This window comes from Sitodiplosis mosellana, unplaced genomic scaffold, assembly GCF_009176505.1.
Source record: "Sitodiplosis mosellana isolate CC-2019 unplaced genomic scaffold, AAFC_SMos_1.0 Smas_scaffold_6226, whole genome shotgun sequence".
NCBI classification, from domain to species: Eukaryota; Metazoa; Arthropoda; class Insecta; order Diptera; family Cecidomyiidae; genus Sitodiplosis; species Sitodiplosis mosellana.
Genome location: NW_022601467.1, coordinates 5,335,737 through 5,357,886, shown reverse-complemented (window position 1 = coordinate 5,357,886; position 22,150 = coordinate 5,335,737). Strand labels below are relative to the sequence as shown.

Below are 22,150 nucleotides of genomic sequence, written 5' to 3'. Positions count from 1 at the left end.
GCCGAAAGCAACAACAATGTTATTATTTTGGATGAAATTTTCATTGAATGCTAATTGAATCAACTGGTAAGAGAAATTACGTTTGAATATGGCCAATCCATTTTCAATTTTCATTCTCGCAGCAAGGTCTCAAAGGTTAAATCTGGAACAATGCAAAACTTGTCTGAAAATGCGGATTTTTCCGGAGATATATAGATGCATCAGGTTCTGTATCTAAATTCGCTCTCATTTGGTCAACACTTTCATAAATCTGCAAGCTGACAGTCAAAATTTGCTGCTGTCGTTATTTTTTGCCTTTTTCACTTATATTTTTTTTCGATTTCAAGTGTCTATGATCAAACACTTGCAATTATTTTGTTTTTCTTCAATTTTCAAAGTTTTACTGACTTCAATACAACACAATTTTCAGAACACTTTGAATCTAATTTTGTATCCATTTTCTGGGAAGTGTCTTCTGTTGGCTTTGAATTTCCAATTATATGAACACCGTTTTTTGACGAGGAACAGTTTTAATACTTACGTTTGATTTCGATATGATCAACACTGCTGAAATCTACGGAAAATGTAACTCCAGAAAAAAAACCCTAAATCGGAATTCTAAAAGCATTAAACACCAATTCGATTGAAAACACAAGTTTTTCCGCTGGTGTTTTGCTAATTGTTGTTCAATAAATTTTATTCAACACATTTTTGACAAAACAATGATTTTCGTTATGTTATGTTATGTTAGATTTTTCTGTAACGGCAAGCTGTTGTTATTGCTGCAAAACTGGAAATAGTTTCGTTGATCATTTGTATCCCATATCGACTTCGACCTGCGAATGAAATTTTATATGATTTAAATGCAGAAAGAACTGAACCAATGAAACTTAGAGAATGAAAATAGTAAGTATTAAAATAGCACTAAGTCCACTTACTTCGTGATATGGTGAATTTTCGTGGCCACATTCACACGCACTTTTCTCTCCTTTACAAGGGCTGGTTCTGTTGTATTCGATTCTGCATCTTTCACATCTGTAGTACGCTTTGAACAAATTTTCGCACATGGTTGCTTCGGTTCTTTTCGTTCAGATTTTATTTGCACTCAGATACAGTGTGATGGCCGACTGAACTCGTTCTGAGCTCCGGTAAGTGAAAGAAGCCTTTTGTATGCTATGGATATGACCGAAACTGCTTACACCGATCTTTTAAACGGCTGGGTGAAACAAAGAAAATCAATTCATCTGTGGGATAATGATAAAAGTGCTAACACAGAACAATCCACAAATTACGTCTCGATCTTTAAACATTCTTAGGAGTCGTTTTGACCAACGACCGATCAGAAGATTATGATGTGAACTGAAAATGTCTCTCAACTGACTGAATATTTCCAGTTTTTCCCCAGCTGGTTTTACGCACGTAGCAATGGCTTGATCCAAATGCTCAATATCGGTGAGGCTACTGAAGATTCGTGGTTTTTCCATTGGTAATGTCGTGACACTGCATACAAATATAAAGTGGATAGCATTACAACGATTATCCGTTTCGATTAGAATTCGATCCATGATTATTTCCAGAACGTCATCCACTTCATTCCACATGGAACACGTACGAAGCAAAATCATTTCGACAAGATAATTTACATTAAGTTCACAAAGCCGACTTTGAAGAGAAAAACAAAAGAATATAATAATTATGAAATGCATGTAAGAGAAGAGAATGAAAAAAATACACACACAATGAAGAAGCTAAATGTAAATAAATTTGTTTTTAGTTACGGAAGAAAAAAAGTTATTTAAGTAAAAAAGAAATAAGTTTACTTGTAACATGTAATCTTCATTTAAATAGGTCACGCATTCAATTTTCCGACCTTTTAAAAAATAAATCTATTGAATGTCGATACAAATCATTTGTCCATAAATCCCATTTGAATGATGTTTATAATTTTTGAAAAATGAACCAAGTTTGACATATCATTCATGTGGCAACACCGCAGTAGTGCCCGATACAGGTGCATTTTTTTTCCAGTCGCCATTTTCCAAAGCGTCATTCATATCCAACAACGCGTCGCAAACACATCATATTAACTTACAAACAGAAATTGAAGGTAAATAGTTTCATAAATCGTACCAATTTGGAAATTGCAAAACAAATTATTTTCAGTAAATTTTCGCTTTCAGAAGATAAAGTTTTCATCGTGAACTGCAATAACTGAGAGAAACATGGCATCAGTATCAGGCGAGAATATTGAAAATGGTCCTGCAGCGAAAAGAAGACGTTAGATGAACGATACTGCACACAATTCGTCTGGCAGTGACAGCAATATACACCATAATCCGGGCGACGATGATTCTTCGGTCCAATTCTCAGCCTCTAACACGGATAGCGTTAGCACTCCGTTAGTTTCAAGCGAACTGTCTGACAATATACACCATAATCCGGGCAACGATGATTCTTCGGTCCAAACCTCGGCGTCTAACACGGATAGCGTTAGCACTCCGTTAGTTTCAAGCGAACTGTCTGACAATAATCCGGCCGACGATAATTCTTCGGCCCAAAACTCAGCGTCTAACACGGGTAGCCTTAGCATTCCGTTAGTTTCAAGCGAACTGTCTGACATTGCATTGGTCGAAAAATTGAGTGAAGGTATCTTATTTATTTTATTGTTGAACCCAATTGATTATATTTGATTACATATTTTTCTATTCTCATCTCGTTAAAAAACAGTGAATCTTCAAGGCACAGAGTTTATTTTTAAGTACTACAAGAGTGCGGTGGTAAACCAAAAAAAAAACAGCTCGACGAAATGAAAAAACAGCACGAAGACGACGTTCTAGCTCAAACCAAACGCTGTGAAGAAATGGAAAAAAAGTACAACCAAATGAAAGAACAGCACGCTAATGACATTCAAGCTCTCCGTGAAGAAATGAATAAAAAAATCGAGGAAAACCGAAAATGTGCCAAATGCAAAGGAAAACACGAAGATCCGTTGCATTGTCAAAATTGTGTTCGTCAGAGGTAATTAGTGAAAAGAGCTCAAGATCATTACGCTGTGATGAAATTACACAAATATTGAACTGCATTTTTTTTATTGGATTTTAGAGCAGAAATATTTACACAATTCATAACAAGTTCGATCGCGGATCTTCTCGGTCAAGAGTATGGAATGCCGCCGACACCACCTACGACACAAGATGACTGAATCAACGTGTTTAATTCAAACCATTAGGAAATTGCGCGACACTTATTTTTTTTTTTTTTTTGATTCAACTCATTCACCAAATCCGACGTAATCGATATTGTCGGTCGGATTCAGTAAAAGAACACGTACAAAGCAAAATCATTTCGACGAGATAATTTACATTAAGTTCACAAAGCCGACTTTGAAGAGAAAAACAAAAGAATATAATAATTATGAAATGCATGTAAGAGAAGAGAAAGAAAAAAATACACACACAGTGAAGAAGCTAAATGTAAATAAATTTGTTTTTTAGTTACGGAAGAAAAAAAGTTAATTAAGTAAAAAAGAAATAAGTTTACTTGAAACATGTAATCTTCATTTGAATAGGTCACGCATTCAATTTTCCGACCTTTTAGAAATAAATCTATTGAATGGCGATATAAATCATGTGTCTATAATTATTATTGTGTCTATTGTGTTTCGTATTGGTTTTACTTTCTTGAATATTTTCTGAAGTGCAAAAATTGGCAAGTCGCACAAGAAACTGTTTTTTAATTTGCAGAATGCAGATGCATCTTATTTTTTCTGTAATCGATCAATGCACTTCTATACTTCATGATATTTCTCAACGTTAACAAGTCAAGACAAAATATTTACTTAAATTGACCATTCCATGGATGAATAAATATTTCAGTGATTTTATGTATCTTAACTTGAAAAAATTGTCACAAATTTGTGGCGCAATATAAGTTTTGTTGGACCGTAGGTTACAGGATTTGAAATGGAATTGACGTTTGGAACGATCAGTAAATTTATGGGCAGCGTTGAATTTAAGTTTATTCAACATTTTTCATTACTTTGTATATCAAACCACATATCTGGTGTTGAAAGGTGATAATAAGAGTTGATTTGCTTTTTTCGCCGCGCATTTATCTCCATTAGACGTAGACCTGATTATTCTTATAACAACAAACAAGACCAAGTAGCCTTTGGAATTTGAAATATCGGTGTAACATTCTTTCTGTGAACGGCACGTACAATCGAGATGTGCAGTGTGCACGATTCGTAGCCAGCAATACTCTCTTCTAATGCAGACAGAATCAACATATTTTCATTTTCAAGAACACCAATTGAGAAAAGAACATGCATTCTATTAAGTCTCACGAATAGAATTCATTTATGATTAAAACTAGTGCTGAAATTTTAGCGGTTTTAAACTATGTATGTCATAACAATGAGGTGAAAATTGTGTCCCCTCTCCCCGTTATATTCATAAACACACCACAAACAACGATGGTGAGATGTAAAAGTGAAAAGGTGTTGTTCACCACAGCTGTGCGATCTGTCAAAGTAAGATCGTCTGTACATCAAAAGAAAATAAAGTCTTCAACTTTCTTTCAGTGCAATTAACTTTCCAATTATGAAATCGACATTATTGTGCAAACATTTAATGGTAATTTTGAAAATTCCACCGCTGTTTTCCTTCTTTGTGTAATAAATCCTGTTGTTGACACTATTTTGCCTTTCAGAATTTAGGTGTAAGCCGACAGATTCATACGACATGTAGGAATATGTTTGGTTTGGTGCCGATTGTGATCGAGCAAACGGGTCGCGGAGAGCGCTCATATGATATTTTCTCACGTTTGCTGAAAGAACGGATCATTTGTTTAATGGGTGGCATCAATGACAGTATCAGCTCGTTGATTGTCGCTCAATTGTTGTTTTTGCAGGTAAGATTCATGCAATCATTTGTTTCGAAGTTGTTGATGAAGTTCGATTTTCCATTAATGTAGTCGGAGAGCAGCACAAAACCAATCCATATGTACATTAACTCGCCCGGAGGCAGTGTTACCGCTGGCATGGCCATTTATGACACTATGCAATACGTAAAACCACCAATCGCTACATGGTAAACAGAGAATCGGATTCGTCATTCCGATCGTCCCAGTAGCATTTATATGATTGCCATTTTGTGCATTTTTCGCAGGTGTGTTGGACAAGCCGCTTCGATGGGATCCTTGTTACTTGCTGCTGGTGAAGCTGGCATGCGACACTCGTTACCAAACTCCAGAATTATGATTCACCAACCGTCTGGTGGAGCTCAAGTAAGCAACAGACTTTCCACATTCATTGAAATCATTTGTCTAAAATAGTGCATTTCCAGGGTCAAGCGACTGATATTCAAATCCAGGCCGAAGAAATCATTCGAATGAAGAAAGCTCTCACTGAAATCTATTCGAAGCACACGAAACGGCCATACGATGAACTCTACAACTATATGGAACGTGATAAATTCTTGACACCAGACGAAGCCAAATCATTGGGTATTATCGATAGTGTTTTGAAACATCCACCACCCGTTCCGGAAAACGAAAATAAACCATAAAATATGTACCATTTTCATTGTGTGTATGCATTTAGATTTATAGACCATTATGAATCCAATTCAAATGTTGAATAAATATTATGGGGATTGTTCCATCTTTTATATTTTATACATGCCATTTTTTCATATGTCCATCAATTTGCCAATCGAAATTTCAATTTTTCCAATAGGGATATGGTATAATCGTCCGTTTTGATGCAATGTTTTCTTTTCAATACATGCTCATATGTCAGTTTGGAGAAGAATGACCGAAAATGTTTATCGTTTGAATAAAAATTCAATTTAAATTGCCACGAAGATAAAAACATTCGGTTAAAATAAAATAAATCATTTCGAATTCTTCAGAATAATTCAAACGATAGACTGCATAAAAACATTCGAACAAAAAAGACGGTAAATACGTGAGTGAGACTTTCACAATCTGCATACCGAAATTTTAGTACACAAAGGGGGCGCTGCTTGACACATGCAGCTGTTTGTTCACAAGATGTTCATTTGAAAATCCGAATTTGACGCGGAGTCAGTAACTGAAAAACGCTAAAGCAGAAAATACCTATAGTGCAGTGTAAGACAATAGAACGACGACGAAAAAAAAACAAAACAATTAATTTGTGTGACGAACAACGATTAACGATTTCGGAACAATGTTTCCGCTGTCGAGCAAAGGAAGATTAATTCGACTGAATAAAGATGGAACAAATGGTGAAATTATTCAGTCGAATAAAACTAAAATGGTTTTTGGTACATCCATATTCGATGATCATCATATAAAAGACGTTAATCCAGCCAATCAAGTATCCTGCGAAATATCGACAGACGACTCCGGTCGGGTAAGTGAAAAAATACCGTTGCTACAAGAAATGTGTGTTGTTAACGAAATGGTGGTAAAATAATAGGAGTTTTTAGTGCATTTTTGTTGACAAAAACTCGGTGTTAATAAGTTGTTTGTGTTTTGGCGCCCAAAACATGTTTGTACATGTTTTTTGTGCTTATCCCAATAGGTTTCGATTGCAAACAAAACGACCAATGAAATTTTTGTCAATGACAAGGCAATCATTCGACCATCGGTACGACCACTGTTCAACAATAGCATCATCAAAATTTGCGACGGTGTCGAATTTCGATGGGTGTTTGTCAAACAAGCCAAAGAAAATATTGGCGGTGATTTGAATGGTATGTAAATTTGAAATGTCAAACAAATTTTCTGGAATTTTTTTTTAAATTTTTTTTTATTTTTTTTTTTCTGTTCAGATGCTGATTTTGCATCATGGTCCGATCCAGCCAAAAAGGTAGTTTTTTTGCATAAAAATTGCTCATTTTTTGTTCATAATTTTTTTTTCCGTCGCAATATGATTTTGACAGTTGATTTTTCTTTGTTTCAGCATATGAAGCTGATACGCGTACAGCGATCGAAAGGTCGACTTACAGCTCATCCGTAAGTAGCTTATCGTAGTAAACTCTGAGTTGTTGTAGTATTGGTCATACTCCATTGTTTGAGCTGTTTCGAGAGAAAATTAGTATTTTCTTAATTATTTAATTGTTTCATGGAACACCAAACCCCAAATATTTCTACTTCTTTAGGCTTAATTTGTATTCGTCGGCTCATGAAGATGTTGATGACAAAGATGTGCCTTCTGCAGAATCTGATGATGAACGAAGCACCGGTTGCTCCGTTATACCAACACAGTTGAACGATTCTGTATTTATAGAACAAGGGCCAAATGTAACGGCACCATTGATTGATGTGTCACAAGCGCTCATCAATTTGGATGAAACACAAATGGCCGCAACCGAGCAGATCACATCCACTGCAAACGCTACATTAGTCAAAAATGAAATGGAATCGGATGGAGATCTGATGAATTTTGACGTGCCGTCTGAACAATCGACGGAATGTAATGCCGTAGCAATCAAGTCACAGCCAAGCAATTGTTCGGTGATAACGTTGAGTAGCGATGGATCTCAAGGGACTGGTACACAAGAAACTAACGACAAAAATGTCGATTTCGATGACGAGGAAATGTTTGAACGATCCATTTCGTGCCCGCCAATCGAATTGCCCGATGATCTCTTTGAAACCAGCGCTAATGAAGACACCGAGAATTTGGCATCGGCTAACAGTACTGAAGGTAATTTGAAAAGTGACACAACCGTTTGACAGACATTTAATTAAATTTTGATACATTTAGGTGCAGACACTACCGACAAAGCCAATGTCAAATGTGAACAATTGGATGTCAAAGGAAAAGAAGATGAAGAAAAGCAAAAAGTTGTGTCGCATCGCTCTTTGCTTGACATCGATTCAACACAAAATTTGACAAATGCCGATACATCCATTGAACAATTTTCATCAAACGATGACGATGATGTTATCCCAGAAACACAAGACATTTTCGTTCCCGAAACACAAGAGGTACTTTCACAGGACAGTGATGTCCAAGTGTTGAGCGAATCTTGCAGCATAATCGACTGTGACAAGAGCGAGTATTCATTCAAATCCGAAGCCACAATTTCAAAAATTGTGAAACAAAACATCAGTATTGGTCAGCCAAACATGTCTGTCGTTAGTTTAAGCAGTGAGGAAGGAGATGAGGAATCACAAGTCGAGGCAGCGAATGAGCATAGTACTGTTTTGGACAGCGAGAATATGTTTGAGGCCGACGCTTCTGATGAACACCAACAAAATGTTGAACTCAAAGCTGAAGTCCCAAGTAGCCCTTCACCATCACAACAACAACAACAACAACAACAACAACAAGGTTAGCAAATTAAGAGATTTTATTTGAAAAATTATTATAATTAAAATTTATGTCCCCCTACTCAGATGATGTACTCGAGAAAAGTACACAAAATGAGCAAACAAGCACATTCAATGAGTCGGTAACGATGTTTTCACAAAGCCTAAGTGTTGATGCTAACGAAAGTATAACAGACACAAAACCACAATTGTTGGACGAACCAACAAGCGAGATAGCTTCACCAGAATCATCCACGAGCACACTTCAGGAAAGTGAAAAAAGTGGTGAAGTTCAAGCAATGAAACAAGAGACCATTACCGATACCACGACAAATGATCTGCAAAACACAACGGTTGAACCAATTCAAAGCGAATTACAAACAGTTGAACTACAGAAAAATGACTCAATTTTGGCGCCTGCTGATGATTCGGCTAGTAAAGTTCAAAGCGAAGAAGGTCTGATGGCAACAGAAGCTACGACAACAGCACAAAGAGAGGCAGTTGAAATCGGGAATGATACCATTAGCAAATCATTTCTTTCTGAATCGTGCACCACTCAAAATGAAACCGAACGTAAGTTTTCGAATATATTTGTTTTCTTTTTAATTTAGAACTTTAGAACTGATTGAATGTATGTCGGTTGTTATTTTAAATCACTTCTCAATTCCTTATTGACTACAGTGTTATGAATAGAAAAGCGTCAACAAATGAGTAAAACTGAAACAAACAAATCAATGTAAACAAATTTTGATTAGAGAGAGTATGACTGAAGAGGACAGCAAAGAATATTCATATCGTAACATAGGCGACAATGTGTTGTTATGAGAAGAGAAATAAAAACAAATACAAGTTGTATATGTTGGAAATAGACTAACATGAAACTGTATATTTTGTTATAGTTGCTGTTGAGATGCCATTTCTTTTATTCTAATCATTTGATTGATTCGTTGTTTTTCTGACCATTAATTAATACGCATTTTTGTCATGTGTTCTTTTCATTCTCACTAGAATTCGATTCAAATACAGAGAACGAAGCAAATGTTCCAGTCGATGAAAGCATTTCACATCTACAAACTACAGATCTTGTCAATGCTCCAGAAACCGAAGTAGAAGAGAACGTATCCGAACCAATCGAGTCAAATATCGACGAAGCTGAATGCGTTGTCCCAATTGCTACGAGCTCAAGCGTATCCGTTTGCCTGAGCACCGATACAACTCAAGAGTTGAACTTACTGGCTTTCAGCAGTGAACTTGATGCGCAAGGTGAAGATCAAATGGATGATGATACAATGGACAGATTGGAATTCTCCTCCTCCGATTCAATGTTTGAATCGATTGATTCGGGAAATATCACTGCTTCGTGTGACAACACATCATCGGTTAATGTAACATCTGAAGCCAATCAATCGGTTAGTCCGTCGATGAAGTCAACCGGAGATACTACTATAATGGCTGAGATCGAGGTAGCTCAAACGCCGTCAAAGGTAAATGCTTCCGTTGCAGATTCGACAACAGATTCTCCAACTGCCGACTTGAGCAAAGTTGATGATATACCAAGCAACGAGTTCGAGACAACGAGCATGGTTTCGGAAGACAGTAGCTCAGTTGGACAAGTAGAAAAAATTGTGGACGATTCAATGTCGAAAGAAGAAGAAGGAGAAGTAAACGAGAGTGTTGATGAAGTCATAATGCCAACACAAAATCATGAAGAGGTTGCCGTTATTGCAACACCAGTCAAAGCTCAATCGACTATTGAATGCGATTCATCGGTAACACGGTCGACCAGACGCCGTCAACCTAATCTTGAAATCACCAATATATCCACTCCGAGAAAGTTGAATATTAGTGTGGCTCAAAATACTCCCAGTAAAATTCAAACGCCATCATTATCCAAGGTCATGCAAAATGAAAGCGCGATTCTAGCCAAAGACGAGGATCAAGAGAATGCCGAATCGAAATCACTTGTGGCTCAATCGAATGTCGATCAAAGCGAAAAAGTGGAAGTAGAATCACCACAAAATGCCGATGATGTCGTGGCTTTCTCGACACCAGCAAAGATAATCGTGAAATCCGACGAAAATCACGGATCATCTGTTACAAGAACAAGCAGACGCAAACAACCATTTTCCATTGATGCGGCAACACCAAAGCGCACACCGAGAAAACTGAATGTCAGTTTTGCTGCCACTACTCCGTGTAAAGTTGAACCACAATCATCCGCAGAGAGCAAGCAGAATGAGAGCGTTCTTGAAGTGAAGCAAGTCGAAGAAAATGTTGAATCTGTTGAAAATGTGGAACCAATGCAAACCGATGAAGATACCGATTCAACACCATCTGAAGTTGTGACCGTGAATGCTGAAGCAATCGATGATCAGACTACTCTTTCGACGCCCGTTCAGAATGCTATAAAATCAGACGAATCACGAGCTTTAACTCTTCCGCGAGCGACAAGACGTAAGCCGCTAATTGCTGAACTTAGCTCTGTTACGCCAAAGCGCAGCATGCCCAGAAAATTAAATGTCAGTATGGCTTTGACAACCGAAACACCATCTTCAGCCATCCAAAAGCCAATTGAAACTCAAGAAGAGGAAAGCGAAGTGAAATCCGAATTGACTTCAACCAAAGATGAACAGGTTGAATCCGTTGAGTCAGCTCAGCGCGAAGAAGCCGTTTTTGCAACGCCTGTCAAGGTTCCACCGGTCGCTAAAAGTAATTCAACCATTACTCGATCAACGAGACGCAATAAAGAAAGTGTCAGTACTGAAACAACGATGCCCAAACGTACACCAAGAAAATTGAATGTAAGTCACATTCCCGAAACGCTTAGCGAGCCTGAAACACAATTATCGGCTGAGAGCGTCACAGAACAGCAGCAGGTTGAAGGATATGTTGAATCGGCTGAATACGTTGACGAACTGTTCAATCTGTTGTTGCAATCCGGTGAAGATGCTATTTCAACGCCTGCTGATGAAGTGGCTGTAAATGCTGAAGCAATCGATGAACAAATCGAGAAGAATGAACCTGAAGCATCCGAAAATATCAATGATACAACTATTGATATTAAGGATATTTTTTCGACACCGGTTCAAAATGCTATAAAATCAGATGAATCTCGAGCATTAACCCTTCCACGTTCAACACGACGTAAGCCGCTAATTGCTGAACTTAGCTCTGTTACACCAAAGCGCACACCCAGAAAATTAAATGTCAGCCTGGCTTTGACAACCGAAACAACATCTTCAGCCATCCAAAAGCCAATTGAAACTCAAGAAGAGGAAAGCGACGAGAAATCCGAAGTGATTGCCATCAATGATCAAGTGTGCATTGAGTCTGCACAGAATGAAGATGCCGTACAAAGTACACTCGATGAATCCATTGCTCCAGAGCAATCTCCGGAAGGAAACGTGGAATCGGAGCCGATGGAAAAGGAGCCGATGGAAAATGAGCCGATTGCAAGTATCAACGACGACAATGTTGATGAAGTCGTTGAACTGATTTCAACTAACGAAGCAACACCGAGCGAGGAAACCAACGTACAAGATGAGCTTCAACAAACTCAAAATGACATCGTTATTGCAACGCCGGTTAAAATGGAATCGATCAACGAAATCTATGACAAAGCCACTTCTTCAGTTACTCGATCGACGCTACGCAAACAAAATCCGGTGGTTGAGTTTGCCACACCCAAACAAACACCAAGAAAACTGAACATGACTCTTGTTTCAGAGACACCGTGCGAGTCAGAATCGGCCGAAGAAGGACAATCTCATGAAAATCTCGAATCACAAGTGCCATCGAATTCAGAGGCACAAGACAACGTTTTTGAATCAACTCTAAGTCGCGTTTTTGCAACGCCAGCTAAAATTGAACCGAACCGCGAGTGTAGTTCGGCCATGACTCGATCAACGAGACGCAAGCAACCAATTCTTGAAATTGCATCCACAACACCAAAGCGTACGCCGAGAAAATTAAATGTTATTCATATTCACGAAACGCCTAGTGATCCTGAAATGCAATCATCCACTGGAAGCAATCAAAATGAGAACATTACAGAAGAGAAACAAGTCGAAGACAATGTCGAATTGGTTGAATCTATTGAAAAAGAAGAACCAACGCAAATCGATGAAGGTATTGTTTTACCACCTTCTGAAGATGTGACCGTGAATGCTGAAGCAATCGACGATCTAAGTGAAAAGAACGACACTGAAACACCAGAAAGCATGGACGAGAAGACCACTCTTTCAACGCCTGTTCAAAATGCTGTGAAATCAGATGAATCACGGGCTTTAACTCTTCCACGTGCGACAAGACGTAAACCGCTTATTGCTGAACTTAGCTCTTTTACACCGAAGCGCACACCCAGAAAATTGAATCAAACTCTTTCTGTTGCTACTAAATGCAAATCTGAAACACAAACATCGACGGAAAGCAATCAAAATGAGCGCGACACAGAAGAGAAGCAAGTCGATGAAAAGGTTGAATCGGTTCAATCCGTTGAAAAGGAGGAGCCAACGCAAACCGATGAAGATACTGTTTCAACGCCTTCTGTAGATGTGGACGAGAATGCTGAAGCAATCGACGATCAAAATGAAAACCAGAACGACACTGAAACACCAGAAAGCATGGACGAGAAAACCGCTTTTTCGACACCGGTTCAAAATACCGTGAAATCAGATGAATCACGAGCTTTAACTCTTCCACGTACAACAAGACGTAAGCCGCTTATTGCTGAACTTAGCTCTGTTACGCCAAAGCGCAGCACGCCCAGAAAATTAAATGTCAGTATGGCTTTGACAACCGAAACACCATCTTCAGCCATCCAAAAGCCAATTGAAACTCAAGAAGAGGAGAGCGAAGTGAAATCCGAATTGACTTCAACCAACGATGAGCAGGTTGAAAGTGTATCCGCTGAGCCAGCTCAGCATGAAGAAGTCGTTTTTGCAACGCCTGCCAAAGCTCCACTGGCCGCTCAGGGTAATTCAACTATCAGTCGGTCAACAAGACGTAAACAAGAAATTGTCGATACCATGACAACGAAACGTACACCAAGAAACTTGGACATCAGCTACGTCCCAGAGACACCATGTGAAGCAGACGAATCGAGTGTGTACGAACTCAACCGAAGCGCAATCGTTAAAGATGGGCATGCTGAAGAAAACGTTGATTTGATTCTAGTTGAATCAGAATCAAACGAAGTAGTCCAAAGTCATGATGATACAGCCGTTTCATCAACACCAGTCAAAATCGATTCGGTTACGAATTTGGGTGCAAATTCAGCTCTTACTCGATCGACAAGACGTAATACTGTCGTTGAATCGGCTACTCCAAAACAAACACCACGGAAATTGGCTATGGCTACTCTATGCAAAATCGACACATCAGAAGATGCGCCAGCTGAAGAAAACGTGCAATTGGACCCAACTGAAAATGAGCCGATTTCAAATTTCGAAGACAAGAATGTCGATGAAGTCGTTGAACCAAGTCCAACTAAAGGGGCAACATCGAGCGAGGAAGCAAACGTACAAGTTGAAATTTCACAAATGGAAAATGACATCGTTGTTGCAACGCCGATTAAAAAAGGAACGAATAACATGTTCGATGACAAAGCCACTTCTTCAGTCACACGATCGACGCGACGCAAACAAAATACGTTCGTTGAAACACCAAAACAAATACTAAGAAAATTGAACGTGACTCTTGCTTCAGAGACACCGTGCAACACTGAAATTGTATCGTCCCTTGAAGAGCCTTTGTCTGAAGATGAACCGACCGAGAGTGCAGCCGTCAATGAGAATCAAGTTCAAGAAGCGTCTGAGGTGACTTCGACTGAAAGTGAGCAAACCGAAAATGTCATGATTGGACATTCAACACAAAGTGAAGATATTGCCGGTGTAACAACACCAGCAAAACCAGAAACGGTAATAAAGTTGGCTGGCGATAGCAATTCGGCCGTTATTCAATCATCAAAACGCAAACGACCAGATTTGGAAACTGAAACTCCAGTTGGTAAACGCACTAAACGAAGAAAGACTCCTCCAGTGGAAACTCAACCACCAGTGGAACCGGAAGAGGAAGAAGTTCTGAATTTTATTGAAAAAGCTGAAGAAAATGTTGCTGAACCAGTTTCGGAGAATATTAACTCTGTTGACAATCGGGAAATTGAAGATAAACCAACTGACGAGATATATGAGTGCATTGAAGCCGAACTTGCGGTAATTCATGATGATGTTGTACCGGAAAAAATTAGCAAAGCCACAAGAGCTACTCGTAGTTCAAAGGCGAGCCGAACAACAAAACGTAAGCCAAATGCGGATCGAGAAGCAGCAGTGCAAACACCAAAAGATTTCAACTGCGTGGTCAAGATGACACCTTTAAAATCCGAGACACTACGTACTTTTCGGCAAGAAAATGTAGCATCAGTGCAGTCAGACGTGGAAAAGCCAAATCCTACAGAGTCTAAGGTCAATTTTGATGTTGCGATTCCATCAACGTCCCAAACACCATCGACACCATTGAAGAAACGCAGCACACGGCTTCGCACAACAAGCAAAAGTGAATCAACCATTGAACAAAGCAGAAGCAAAGATGCGGTTAATGTTTTGGTTGCAGCCGTGCTTGAAGAGAATCTCATCGACAATGCCGCCGCTTCGAGTTCTGAAGTGGCTGGTAAGAGAGCCGGAACACCGTTACCCGCATCGAAGAAACGTGCTGGACGATTGACCGGCCAGAAAACGAAATTGTCGCTTGAGTTGAGTGATAAACAAAATCTGATTGATTCTGAAAAGCAAGACGCTGTCGATGCTAGCAAACAGAGCGAAGACACTGCTCTGGAAAATAAATCTGAAAGCGCCGAGAATGGTGTCGTTGCAAAAAGAAAAACTTTGAGACGAAAGAAGCTGGAAGACGTGGTTCAAACATCCAAAGAAAAGAAAGCTGCTGGTAGCTCTGGAACACCGTTGAACAAACGCAATCGCAATTTGGTTGTTGAACCGAGCGACGAAACCGCTCCTTCGACAAGTGAACCGGCAGAAATGGCTGATGATGATGAATTGAAAAATTCAAAAGAAAAATCAGAAAAGACCGCAGCCAAAATGACAAGACGCAAACGTGCAAATACTGAAATTGATCCGGATGAAAACACACCGAAAAAGCTGAAAACTCAACTCAACCATGTTAATTCAGCAGCAGTTGGTACGCCACATTCATTACGTTCGTTACGTAATCGTGTTTTAACAATCGTCGAACCCAGCTCAACTGCCACACCAAAGACAACAAGGAACACACGAAAGGCGAAGAATGATGACAACAAAGATGAAGAAGGTAAAATTTTTATGAACGCATTGATTGGGTTTGAAAATACTATCCGTTTTGTTTTTTCCACAATTTATTTATTCCTTCATTTGTGTTCGTATCTTCTTTTATTACAGTCGAAAGTGTTGTGCCAAAGGACAAGGAAGAGGAAGCGGATAAACCAGTGCCAACAGAAACCGAAAAGCCAAAACGACAACCACGACGCAAACTTACACGAAAGGCCAGTGTAGATGAGCCGCCAAAGGGAAGCATCATCCAAACAAATGACGAGAAAAAAGACAGTGTTACCGAAGCAATAAAAGAAACAGAAGAACCGATTGAGGGAAACAAGCCAAAACCGGCAACAAAACGGTCAAGAGCCAAGTCCAAAGGACCCGCCGAAGAAGCTAAGTCAAATGATGATGACGCTTCAGCCAAGCCACCGGCTAAAAGAGGACGCAAAGCTAGCCAAGCTCAAGGAAAACCGACTGTTATCGTTGAGCCGGTTATTGTTATTGAGCCAGTTGTTGTGGTTGAGCCCGTTGTAGATTTGACCGAAGAAGAATCAGTCGAACAACCAGTTGAGAAAAAGCCGAGACGCGGTCGACCGAAGAAGGTCGTTATTGTTGAAAGTACTGAAACAGAAACGACTGAGGCACCCAAACCAGCACCGAAAAAACGAGCGGAAAGAGGCCGAACTGTTTCAAAGTCAGAGGAAAACATCGCAATGGCTTCGTCTGAAGAACCGGCAAAACAAGAAACAGTCGAGGAAGAAAAAGTGTCGACGAAAGAGCCACCAAAGGCCAGAGGCAAACGTACACGCAAAGCTGACACTGAAGTAGTTGTAGTAGAAGCGGAAAAGGAAAAGGAGCAGCCAAAACGATCACGAAATACTAAAAAAGCAAAGGATCTCGAACCCGAACCCGAAGTGGAATCGAGCGCCAAAGAGACCGTAGCTGAGAAGAAGCCAAGAAAAACCAAGAAAGCGGCTGAATCGAATGACACCGAAGCGTCAACCAGCACACCGCGAATTTCAACACGAACACGACGGCACAAATAATAATCTAAGCGTTTGGTTTTGTTTACTTTCTTCCATTTAAATATTTTTTCTGTTTTTTTCCACTCTATTTGCTAGGTATGTAAGTCATTTAATCCAACGCATTACTAACGATTTTTGTTGATACAAAAAATAACACATTTTTTTATTATTCAGACAGTTAAATAACAACGAAAGCCATGTTTTGAGCATTCATTCCGTTTATTTTTATTATGTTAAACAAAATAAAAATGTTATGCGTAAATAAACGTTTATTTCATATGCCAAATAAAAATGTCGTGAGTTTTACATTTCACTTTGGAAACACAGTATTTTTGCATTGATTCAATTTTCAGTCATCGCTGTCTAAATTCCATTTGTCTTCGGGTAATTCTGGTCTATCGGATGCGAATTCTGACTTTCGGGATTGTCGTTCCTTTTCATCGGCTTCCTTTGCACTGATACAGAACTTTTTCAGTTCCGGAATGAGATCGTGAATGGATTTTATCAAATTGGTGACGTGTTCTTCATCCGCCTCTTGGAAGGCATCCACTGTTCTTTCTGCCGTTTCCAAATGAAGCTTAATCGTGTCCAAAAATGCGTAAATTTCCTTGAATAAAATATTGAAAAATTAAAAATACAACATCAAAACAAACTCGAGCCATAGCAAATAAGAACATACATCCATGAACACATCACGATAGACGTTATGTGCGACCAATTTCATGAAGTTACTGATGAGTTCATGAAGTGATTCTTGCCATTTCATTCCCATGAACCATGGACTGCCGTAGAACGCGCATATGTAAACAATATGCATAATCTGAATAAGAAGAAGAGACATCGTATAACTCAACCACAGTTTTAATCGCGAATTGTTTGGTGCCTTACGAATAGCATGAATCGAATTTCCTCTGCTTTTCCGATTACGTCTCGATCTTTGAACATTCTTAGGAGTCGTTTTGACCAACGACCAATCAGAAGATTATGATGTGAACTGAAAATGTCTCTCAACTGACTGAATATTTCCAGTTTTTCTCCAGCTGGTTTTACGCACGTAGCAATGACTTGATCCAAATGCTCAATATCTGTGAGGCTACTGAAGATTCGTGGTTTTTCCATTGGTAATGTCGTGACACTGCATACAAACATAAAGAGGATAGCAGTACAACGATTATCCGTTTCGATTGGAATTCGATCCATGATTATTTCCAGAACGTCATCCACTTCATTCCACATGGATGGATCGCGCCATCCTTCAAACGACTCGATACATTTGTACACACAGCTCAACACTAACACAGTACCTTCCTCGTCGGTCATGTTCTGAATTAGCGGCTGCATCAACTTTTTCGATATCACTTGATATAGGTTCAATTTCTGTAAGTCAGAAGAGTTCTGAAGGGAAATGTGAATAGATGGTGTTAAGTAAATCGCTTTTAAGACGTGAAAGAGTGAATTTGTTGTAAAAATATGTTCTTTACCCCGTATTCCAATAAAATGTTGAATATGATGATTCCGAATTTCTTGTAGACCGGCTCAAAATATTCCACCAGGTGCATTCCAACCGATAGCATGAACAAACAATCGTCCGAAGTGAATTTGGTTTGGATCAATCGTTGATGCAACTGTCAAAGTTAAAAATATCATGAAAAGAAGTGAAAAGCCATCAACAAAGCAAACATTGTTACCTTAACCATTTGAAGAAAGCCGTAGACCGCTCCGATGTTTCGTTTCCATTTGTTCGCTGTTAATTTTTCTTTGTAATACTTCAAGCATTCATTCCGAATGGTTGGCTCTGATGCGACTTTCTTGTAGTATTTATCGGTCAAGAATCGGATTTGTTTCGAAATCGATTCGTTGTCTGTCTGAAATGGTGCTTCATCATAGCCAGACTGTTGTTGTAAAAACAACACAAAATGAATGCGGAATGTGTTGTCCTCCTTGAATGGTTCGAGTAGAATTCGTTCTTTCTTTGCGATGACATCGAATAAAAGCTGTAGATTCATTTCAAGACCATATCGAAAAATTCCGAAATCCTCTTTCACCAATGGTTCATCGCCAATATCACGGTCAAGCTCTGGGAGCAAACAATGTTTCAGCTGTTCACACACCATATCATACCTTCCACGATCCAATTCCATTTTAACAACAGTTGTTTACCCGAATCTAATTTACATTCAAATGTTCGCGACCAAAATAAATCGGTTTTGTTTTCATGCGGCTTTTTCAATGACAATGTCAAGTGTCACGCTTTTTGTGTATATATCTTTTTTTTGGCCCATTGATCCTCCCTATAGATAGAATGAATTGTCTTGGTCTAAAAATGTCTCGAACTTTTTTTTTCAATCTAAGCAATGAGATTCGGAGTAAAAGTGAAGAAAAATTTATTTTCATCATTTAAAACTGAATCTGAAATTAAAAACTACCCAAGAAAAAAGCAAATTTTGATAGAAATTTTCTGATTTTCTTATAATTAACGGAATATTTGAATGGTTTTAGTTCACTGTACTAAACGAAAGACAAAAAAACACTGTTACGTTACTTGTCCGCCATATTGCCTATTGACACAATTTGACACTTCACAATGCAACATTTCTGACGTGGTAAATGCCCAAATGAAACATTGTATTGTAAAAGTATGCAATATACTTTCGTCAGCAAATCGGTACCGCAAACAACATAAGAATAACACATCATCTGGCCCGATAGGTTTTTGTCGCTCGAGAAACGGAATAAAGGCATTTTTTATCAGAAAATCATGGGTGTTTTTGAGCAACTGAGTGTGAGCTCTTTATTTAAAGATGTTCAACGTATGGATAAACGACAAGTAAGTGATTTTTTTTCTCGTCTTTTCTCGACTGCGGAATAAATTGACAATATCATTTGCAAACCAACGATTCTATCTCCCTCCTTTCGTTATAGCATCTGTATCAATTCCTTAGTTTTGGTATGATTGTTTCGTCAGCGTTGATGATCTGGAAGGGATTGATGGTTGTTACGGGAAGTGAATCACCAATTGTGGTCGTATTAAGTGGCAGCATGGAACCGGCATTCCATCGTGGTGATCTGTTGTTCTTAACCAATTTCCGCGAGGAACCAGTACGCGTCGGTGATATTGTTGTGTTCAAAGTGGAAGGCCGAGACATTCCCATCGTACATCGAGTCATTAAATTGCACGAAAAGTAGGCAACAGCGGTTTTTCAACCAGATTTTTCCACAATTTTTCATTGCTTGACCTTTTTCGTTGACACGTTTATACTGATTAAATGATTATGTTTCCCTTATCGCAGAGAAAATGGCACTGTCAAATTCCTGACGAAAGGCGACAACAACTCGGTCGATGACAGAGGGTTGTATGCTCCAGGCCAATTGTGGCTCACAAAGAACGACATTGTCGGTCGAGCTAGAGGTGTCTTGCCGTATGTCGGAATGATAACGATATACATGAACGAATATCCAAACTTTAAGGTAAGGAAAAAGGGGATTTTTCTGTTTCAGAAGAACGAAAAGTAAAATACATTTGCTTCGATTCAACAGCAAAAGGTGACACATCATCATATGAATCAAAAGAAATGTCTATTTATTTTATTTTTTGTTTTAATTGATGGAATTCACTTGAAAACGAAACACATGTCATACAACTAAGATGGCCCGAAATAACCTTTTGTAAACGTTCCCTAATGTACAAAGGCTATGTGAAGCGTTAGGCGTTTTACACGTTTAGTTTATGACTTTGGGCAGATCCATATTGGTTGTAGAGTGCTTTGAATTCGAGAAATCCGACAAGCATCCCAATCGATTTTTCATTAATAATTAATCACATTTTGTCTGCTTTTTTCAGTATGCCATTCTGGGTATCCTAGCGTTGTATGTGCTCTTACATAGAGAGTAAGCATTCTTTTTTTTTCACTTTTTAAACAAAACTTTAAAAGAAAAAAACATCAATTTATAATGACAAATTATTCACTCACTTTTCATCCATTTAGGAGCGACTAGATTCCATGCTCAGAATAATCGTAGAACATTCAACACAAGTCCACACACATTTATATTTTTTTTTTAAATTTTGATCCAACTCATTCACCAAATCCGACGTAATCGATATTGTCGGGAGGATTCAGTCAAAGAACACGTACGAAGCAAAATCATTTCGACGAGATAATTTACATTAAGTTCACAAAGCCGACTTTGAAGAGAAAAACAAAAGAATATAATAATTATGAAATGCATGTAAGAGAAAAGAAAGAAAAAAAATACACACACAATGAAGAAGCTAAATGTAAATAAATTTGTTTTTTAGTTACGGAAGGAAAAAAAGTTAATTAAGTAAAAAAGAAATAAGTTTACTTGTAACATGTAACATGTAATCTTCATTTAAATAGGTCACGCATTCAATTTTCCGACCTTTTAAAAAATAAATCTATTGAATGGCGATACAAATCATGTGTCTATAATCCCCCCTCCCCCCTCCTCATCATATCTTTATTTGTATTGTACACCGGACGTCAACATTTCCGATGAAACAACTGATTAAATGTGAAAAAAAGTCACACTAAAAACGATAATTTGCTTCTTTTTTCACGATTTTACCAAAAAAGGAAATTTTATTTTGTGTTTTTCATTTTGTTCATACAATCATAATATAATTATAATATAATAATAGAACTTTTTGTTTCTGTTTTCATTCTTTTCTAAAACCACTGACCCGTAATTTGCGTGGAAATTTTGGTCGATAGTTGATAATATTAGTAAAATAAATTTAAATCATTAAACTTGCATTCACATTAAAAATTCATCAAGTAAAATTAAAGATTAATCTTCTTCTTCTTCGTTTGTTAATAACATCTGTCATCATCTCCTTCTACGTCTCTCACTGACATGATAAATTTGATGAAATTGTTTGTGTGTATCTTTTGTTATTTTGTCACTTAATTGTCTAAAAATTGGATATGCAATCAATTGAATGTGTACTTTGTGTGTACTCTCACAACTAAAGGTTTTTCTTCATTTCTTCAAAATTGTTTTGTTTTAGTTTATTGACCATTTCTTTTTCTTTTAAATTTTTCGCCTAAATTAGTTTAATTAGAGAATAAATAATACAGATTAGTTTACATCATTTTTTCAAAATAATACTCATTGGTTAATTTCGATCTCACTGTTTGCAATCTTCGTGTCGTATTTCTTTCTTTTTTCTTTGTTATTGAGAATATTTCCATATTTTTTCTGCTTTGTTGTTTCGTTTTTTCACTAAGAAGAATATCAAAAATATTAACGGATATTTTGTTTTTAGCATAGGAGTTGTCACAACAGCTTTGAATTATGCTAGTTAAATGGGTGAGTCAGTGTGTGTCTTATATTCGGTTTGAAATACACGTTGATCGCTGTGAATCATGGATTAAGTCTATAATATAGTAGTGTTTTTTTTGTTTCCATTTAATGAGATCCAGCTCGTTGTTTGAATTTTGGCCGGCAGCTGCAAATGCTTTAGCATAATCAAATGTTGTTGAAATGTCTAGTTTTATGTTATTGTTAGTTTGT

The 22,150-nt window shown here is 38.0% G+C and overlaps 4 protein-coding genes across 5 annotated transcripts; 3 read left to right on the top strand and 1 right to left on the bottom strand.

Annotated features, from left to right (window-relative positions):
• The first annotated feature begins 4,463 nt into the window (after positions 1–4,463).
• On the top strand, positions 4,464–5,655 carry LOC129578665 (ATP-dependent Clp protease proteolytic subunit, mitochondrial). Its single transcript, XM_055467550.1, has 5 exons — positions 4,464–4,613; positions 4,690–4,890; positions 4,954–5,069; positions 5,148–5,265; positions 5,325–5,655. The coding sequence occupies exons 1-5, from the start codon at positions 4,581–4,583 to the stop codon at positions 5,544–5,546; spliced, it is 690 nt and encodes a 229-aa protein (XP_055323525.1). The 5' UTR covers positions 4,464–4,580; the 3' UTR covers positions 5,547–5,655.
• A 316-nt stretch (positions 5,656–5,971) lies between these two features.
• Positions 5,972–16,904, top strand: LOC129578660 (mucin-2-like). The gene is made up of 9 exons (XM_055467538.1): positions 5,972–6,376; positions 6,548–6,719; positions 6,798–6,835; positions 6,929–6,981; positions 7,128–7,675; positions 7,736–8,305; positions 8,371–8,856; positions 9,292–15,603; positions 15,711–16,904. The coding sequence occupies exons 1-9, from the start codon at positions 6,191–6,193 to the stop codon at positions 16,631–16,633; spliced, it is 9,288 nt and encodes a 3,095-aa protein (XP_055323513.1). The 5' UTR covers positions 5,972–6,190; the 3' UTR covers positions 16,634–16,904.
• Positions 16,862–18,911, bottom strand: LOC129578662 (uncharacterized). Its single transcript, XM_055467541.1, has 5 exons — positions 18,301–18,911; positions 18,094–18,237; positions 17,501–18,007; positions 17,292–17,432; positions 16,862–17,219 (listed from the first exon to the last, which is right to left on the bottom strand). Exons 1-5 carry the CDS (start codon positions 18,751–18,753, stop codon positions 16,962–16,964), a joined length of 1,503 nt encoding a protein of 500 aa, XP_055323516.1. The 5' UTR covers positions 18,754–18,911; the 3' UTR covers positions 16,862–16,961.
• A 264-nt stretch (positions 18,912–19,175) lies between these two features.
• On the top strand, positions 19,176–21,052 carry LOC129578664 (signal peptidase complex catalytic subunit SEC11A). Of its 2 annotated transcripts, XM_055467548.1 has the most exons (5): positions 19,176–19,439; positions 19,535–19,794; positions 19,903–20,080; positions 20,454–20,500; positions 20,599–21,052. In XM_055467548.1, exons 1-5 carry the CDS (start codon positions 19,371–19,373, stop codon positions 20,606–20,608), a joined length of 564 nt encoding a protein of 187 aa, XP_055323523.1. In that variant the 5' UTR covers positions 19,176–19,370; the 3' UTR covers positions 20,609–21,052. The 2 variants fall into 2 exon arrangements, with proteins under 2 accessions (XP_055323523.1, XP_055323524.1); XM_055467549.1 differs by lacking the exon at positions 20,599–21,052 and having other exon boundaries at positions 19,194–19,439; positions 20,454–20,504.
• The last annotated feature ends 1,098 nt before the right edge of the window (positions 21,053–22,150 follow it).